Source organism: Rhinopithecus bieti, unplaced genomic scaffold (assembly GCF_001698545.2).
Source record: "Rhinopithecus bieti isolate Rb0 unplaced genomic scaffold, ASM169854v2 scaffold_33160, whole genome shotgun sequence".
Lineage (NCBI taxonomy): Eukaryota > Metazoa > Chordata > Mammalia > Primates > Cercopithecidae > Rhinopithecus > Rhinopithecus bieti.
In genome coordinates, this window is record NW_016814008.1 from 65,539 (window position 1) to 72,163 (window position 6,625).

The following is a 6,625-nucleotide window of genomic DNA, read 5'->3' on the forward strand; positions in this document are numbered from 1 at the left end:
GATATAAATGATGAATTGATGGGTGCTGACGAGTTGATGGGTGCAGCACACCAACATGGCATAAGTATACATATGTAACAAACCTGCACGTTATGCACATGTACCCTAGAACTTAAAGTATAATTAAAAAATAAATAAATAAATAAAAAAGAAAAAAAAAAAGAAAAGAAAATGTAGTATATACACACAGTAGAATACTATGTAGCCATAAAAAAGAATTAAATCATATTCTTTACAGGGACATGGATGGAGCTGGAGGCCATCATCCTTAGCAGACTTACAGCTTCTAATTGCTGCCCAGGGCCCCTACAAATGCATCCACCACGTTACCTCCAGTAACGGAAACTCACATTGCCTCCCCCCTGCCAACCCAATGGTGCTGCAGTGAACATAATTATATAGTTCCTCTTCTGGATCTTTGTGCGATTTCTTTGGATATATGCCCCAGAGTGGACTTCTGCACCAGAAAGTATGTATATACATGATTTGACTAAGTCCCGAGACTTTCTCCAGAAAGGCTGCACTCATCTACACCTCCACCATCACTGCACAAGCGTTCCTGCATTTCCATATCTCTTCCAACCTGGCCCTATCCAGCTTTCCCAGGTTTGCTAGTGTAATAGGTGTAAATTGGCATCTCAATGTTATATAATTAACGTTTCTCTGGATACTAATGAGTTGGAAAATCTCTTCCTTTACTTGTTAGGCTTTGGGGTTTCCTCTTCTGTATATTGCTTATTCATGCTGTTTTTCCATTCAAATTTCTATCTTTTTCTTGTGCATACATGCAAGAGTTCCTGGAACACCGTAGCTTGTTAATTTCATATATTGCAAATATCTTCTCTCAGACACTGTTGATTAACTTTGTCCATGATGTCTTTCAACTTTGATGCAATCAGATTCATCTTTTTTTTGGGCAATAGGAGGCTTATGTTTTATGCTTTCAAAGGTTTCTTTTGGAAATTATTTACTGCTTCTGGTACACAAAAATATTCTCCTATATTTTCTCCTATTAACTTATAGCATTGTCGTTCACATTTCAGTCTTGATCTGGAGTCTACCTTTATATGTGGTATGAAGTACAAATCTAGTTTTCCTGACTCAATTTACTAAACAATCTGTGTTTCCCCACTGATTCTTAGTGCCACATTTATCATATAGTAAATTCACAAGGTATTTACCAGGAGAGAATAGAAGTATTTTAACTCATTTCATTAAGAGCATGAAATGCCTGTCAATTTATTCAGGTAATCTATGTTCTTTAACATTTTAAAGCTTTCTCCTTGATGATTTTCTTGTGTATTCTTGGTTATTAACTCTATACTTTCAGTTTTTTGGTGTTTGTTGTTTTCTTTTACCATCAGTTAATGCCATTAGTTTTTGCTGGTATAGAAAAGTGCTACTTATTTTTTTAAATTTATTTTTATTTTTATTTTTTGGAGACAGAGTCTTGCTCTGTCGCCCAGGCTGGAGTGCAGTGATGCGATCTCAGCTCACTGCAAGCTCTACCTCCCGGGTTCTCTCCATTCTCCTGCCTCAGCCTCCCGAGTAGCTGGGATTACAGGTGTGTGCCACCACGCCTGGCTAATTTTTGTATTTTTAGTAGAGATGGAGTTTCACCATGTTGGCCAGGCTGGTCTTGAACGCCTGACGTCAGGTGATCCGCCTGCCTCAACCTCCCAAAGTGCTGGAATTACAGGTGTGAGCCACTGCGCCTGGCCTGCTATTGATTTTTATAGGATGATCTCTCTAGCAACTTTGATGAGATTTTTTTATTAGTTCTCGTAAAATTAGTTCTAATACTTTGTGGATTATGTTGGTTTTACAGGCATATGGTCATATTACCTGCAAATGATGTCACTGTATCTCTTCCAGTCTTTACGCTTCATGCTCTCTCTCTCTTTTCCTTGTAACTTTGGCCAGAACCTCCAAGAATAAACACTGAAACCATATTTTCTATCCAAGGGGTTAGGAAATTATGGCCCATAGGCCAAATCCAGCCCACTGCCTGTTTTCATATAGCCCATGAGCCAAGAACATTTGCCGTTGATGTGATACTAGAAACACTAACTTTCAGCTCCAATTCAGCAAACTGTTATGCCAAAAAAGAATTTCCTTCTTCTCATTAAAAGACCTGTATTGCGGCCGGGCGCGGTGGCTCAAGCCTGTAATCCCAGCACTTTGGGAGGCCGAGACGGGCGGATCACGAGGTCAGGAGATCGAGACCATCCTGGCTAACACGGTGAAACCCAGTCTCTACTAAAACTACAAAAAACTAGCTGGGCGACGTGGCGGTGCCTGTAGTCCCAGCTACTCGGGAGGCTGAGGCAGGAGAATGGCGTGAACCCGGGAGGCGGAGCTTGCAGTGAGCTGAGATCCGGCCACAGCACTCCAGCCTGGGTGACAGAGCGAGACTCCGTCTCAAAAAAAAAAAAAAAAAAAAAAAGACCTGTATTGCAAAATCATTGTATGCAATATTATATCTTGAGTTTCACCCAAAAAAAATAGACGTATGTTTTGCTATTGTTATATAAATACCTATATAATATCCTTGATTGCTTCTTGGCCTTCAAAGCCTAATATTTTCTATCTAACCCTTTGGAGAAAATGTTTGCTGATCCCCCTTTCTATCAGCCTTTACTACAACTGCCTTTTTTTTTTTTTTTTTTTAAGAGATAGGATCTCACTCCGTCACCCAGGCTGGAGTGCCGTGGTGCAATCATGGTTTCCTACAGCCTCAACTTTCCAGGCTCAGGTGATCCTCCCACCTCAGCCTCCCTAGTAGCTGGGACTTCAGGTATGCACCACCACACCAAGCTAATTTTTGTATTTTAGTAGAGATGGGGTCTCACCATGTTGCCCAGGCTGGTCTCAAACTCCTGGGCTCAAGTTATTCACCCACCTCGGCCTCGCAAAGTACTGGGATTACAGGCATGAGCCACCGCACCTGGCCACTCCAATTGTTATTTACTATAGTTGTTTTGTGCTGCATTTCCCCCCAAATAAAAACGTCTGTCAAAATGAACCACTTAGAATGCCTTTAATAAAATAGGCATTAAATTATACAACTGTGTGGTTAAGGGGCTTTTTTGAAGTAGTCATGTTACTGCTCATCTTTAAACATTATGAATAATTTAAGCCCGAATGGAAGAAAATTAGATAAATGTAAAATACACTTCCAGAGTAAATATCAAATCAGGACATTCTGAGGTTATTTCAGGAATTCAAGGACAACAATGAAGACTCCAAATTTCTATTCTTGGCATAGAGAACGTTGATATTCAACACTCTTATCCCAAGACAGAACTTTCATTGAAACTGTCTGTTCCTGGAAACAGGCCCATCATAATACTAGCTGTTGTTCTTCAAAATCAGTATTTCAGGAATATTGTTCCACTGGTTTCAAAATGTTTATGATGGCTCTGTTTTTGGTTATTAGAACAAGAGACAATTACTGGCTAACCACTTGGTGAAGAGAGAAGTGGAGTGTCTGGTTGATTGGAGAGCCGGCCTCTGCACGTCCAACCTGGTCAGCAGTACCAAGAGCCATTACCCAGTTGCCCAGATTCCCACAGCCTAACACAACTACCTTCATTTCCCCATGTTCCTGTTATACCTGAATTAGCCCTGAGTACAGTTTTCCTCAAAAACCCAAAAACAATTCCACCTCTAGACTCTTCTCCTTGCAGTTCCCTTTGTCTGAAATACTCATCCCCCAGATGCCTGCACGATGCACTCCCTCACAACCTTCTGGCCCCTGGGGGTCACCTCACAGAGGGTAAACCCCAAAACCCCAAGAATAAAACTCTTTCCCCAACCTCCTTGACTGGTGCCTCATACTTATTTGTTGCCTGTACCCACTACCTCTAGAACGTAAGTACAGCAAAGTCAAGAATTTTATTTATTCACTGTGGTATCAGCACCAGAAACAATACCAAGCATGACACAGGCACTCAGTGTTTGTTGCTTTAATAAGTGGGCTTCTGGCCCAGCTTTTTTTTTTTTTTTTTAAGACTGGGTCTTGCCATGTTGCCCAAGCTGAACTCAAACTCTGTCCTCAAGCAATCTGCTAACCTCAGCCTCCCAAATAGCTGGGATTACAGGCATGAACCATCATGCCGAGCATAGAGACCCTTTTTTGTAATATGCCAGTTCAACACACATGCAGCAGGAAATCATGCTCTTGGTGTTCAATAACACATTAAAACTTACGGAAAACACATTATCAGGATGTGCAAATAGGGCAAAGCACAAATTTGCCAATAAACTGAGTTCTTACATCTAAACAATCATTAGGTCTTCCCTGTGCTAGTAACATTACCTCCATCTTCCAGGCTTTCCTCAGGCTACCCGCTGAATGTATTTAACAATTTTAAAACTTAATATTCTAGCAATGCTAGCAGTATCCCTAACACTTTCAAGGCACAGCTTATGAAGTAATACACTTACATATAAGATGGTGTTTGGAGCTAATGTTAAGGGACCCACCAGTCAGATTGCTATGGTTTGAGGGATATATGGTAGCTACATGGTCTGTAAGGCCGGTTATATTTAAGAAATTCCCTCTAGTGCTCAGTTAAACATGGAACATTGGGCATACAGCTAATTGTGCTCCCTCCTGAAACCCCACTAAACCCCATGAACTGAAAGGTTGAAGGGGGTGGAAATCGAAGGGGCAGAAGTAGCATTCAAAGACAAAATGTGTGAAAGGGGAAACGGCAGAGGAGAAGGAGTGCCATTTTGACTGATGGCAAGCAGGTGTGCTAGGGCCGAGTTAGCAAAGCAGAGAAAGCTGGAAGTGCAGCAGCCAAGAGGAAAGGAAAGCCAAGAAGAGCAAAGAATTCCAGCACAGCGCTCTGCAGAGGCTCCAGCCCAGGAGAGAAGCAGGGCAAAGGGGACATCTGCATGGATGGGCCAGACATGCACTTAAACCCCGCCTCTGCTGCAAGCCTAAACCAGAGATGGCCCAGACTGATACCAGCGTGGAAATAGAGATGGTGAGAAGTGGCAAGTTTCTGGATATATTGAGATACAGCCAACAGGATTTCAAAATGAAAGAATAACATGTTAGATTTCTGGCCCAAGCAACAGAAAAAAGTTAACATTAGTTGAAAACTAAGAGTTATAGTATTTTGGAAAGATCGAGTTCAGATTTAGATATTAAGTTTGAAATGACCATTGGACAGCCAAGCGACAGTGGTAAGCCATTATTTTTATTATTCTGGTCAGGAAGCTAGTCTGTCCTCTGCCCCAGAAAGACAGCATCTCTACCTTCCCTGATGGTTTGCCATACAAGAGTCCTTTAAAAGCTAGTCTAGGACATAAGTCATCACAAGATATGTAGAAACACCTTTGAGGATTTCCCTCCAACAGCATCATTCCCTTGTTTCTATAGGGTCTTGGCTTTTGGCAGATTTTTTCCATGAGCATGCCATTCAAACAGTATGATTAATATGGCCAACATGAGCCAAGACAAAAATTCTAGTTTGTACTGTAAGCATCAGAATTAGACCAACCTGTACCATTGAGCTTAGCTATAACCCCCAGGGTTCCAACTGAACATACTTCAAACCATCAATATCTACCTTAGAAAACCAAGTCGCTTGCTACTTAAGTTTCTGTATTAACCCAAAGCATTAACCCAAATGGAGCAAGATGTATTAGCAATTGCACAGACTGCAACTTGGCTCACAAGGAAGAAGTCTAGGGTGATTCCCATCTGTAACAATCCTGGCCAGTGAATTAGGCTGGCCTGGGTGTCTGCCAGGACCCAGGTAGTGTTTCCCTAAAAACTAACAGGTCTCCTATGACCACCACTAAGGGTCTAAGTCAATGTGTTTTAGGAAAGAGGCAAACTGATATACAGCTTAAATAGAAGTAGAACAGAGCTTCCCTGGACACAGCATTTACAATTTTACCGTACCCAAAGTGAGATCTATACCACTTAGCACAGGTGGCTCCAGCATAGCCTCCCAGCCAGCTGGTAAGCCTGAAAATTCCCAGTTCCATCTACTCAGGGGGTCTGCCTGAGGAGAGTCAGTCTAGATTATTGATAATACCAGCTGGGTTGCATTTATCCACTTCACAAAATAGGTCAGCTGTCTGGCTGAGAATGGCAGTCCCAGCAGTCAGATTGCTGTGGTTTGAGGGACATATCAGTTTCCTTCTGTACAAAAACGTCAGGGCAGTTCTGAGAGGAGGGTCAATGTCCAATGACCCAACGTTCATTGTTCAACATGAACTTCAATGCTCCCAGTGTTTATCAAATGTAAGTGCTGCTTTGTGGATGAAGCCATGATGGCCAAAAAATGCATCATCTAGAGGATGGGGCAAGACAGACATTTAAACAGTCAGCTGTCTGGCTGAGGATGGCAGATCCAGCAGTCAGATTGCTATAGTTTGAGGGACATGCCGTGGATTTTTCTTTCTGTATCAAGACTCCAGCACAGTTCTGGGAGGGGTGTCACTAATGCCCCTCTTTCTTTCTCACCTTCTAGGGTATAAGACAGGTTCCCTCAGTAGATGCTGGCTTGTTTGTTGCTCTCCCATCATCTCCACAAAATTGATATCCCATTCCAGGAGCTACAACTCCAGCTATTATCCAACCATTCCCTGCTCACACCCA

General features: G+C 42.1%; 1 protein-coding gene across 1 annotated transcript in view; it reads left to right on the top strand.

Annotated features, from left to right (window-relative positions):
* The window catches only part of LOC108513550 (major urinary protein 4-like), a 21,177-nt gene extending 17,658 nt beyond the window's left edge, over window positions 1-3,519 (top strand). Inside the window, exon 6 of the mRNA XM_017849338.1 lies at window positions 3,440-3,519. Within this exon, the coding sequence (XP_017704827.1) occupies window positions 3,440-3,462 (23 nt within the window). The 3' untranslated portion in view covers window positions 3,463-3,519. The remainder of the gene's footprint in view (window positions 1-3,439) is intronic.
* Window positions 3,520-6,625: the final 3,106 nt, after the last annotated feature.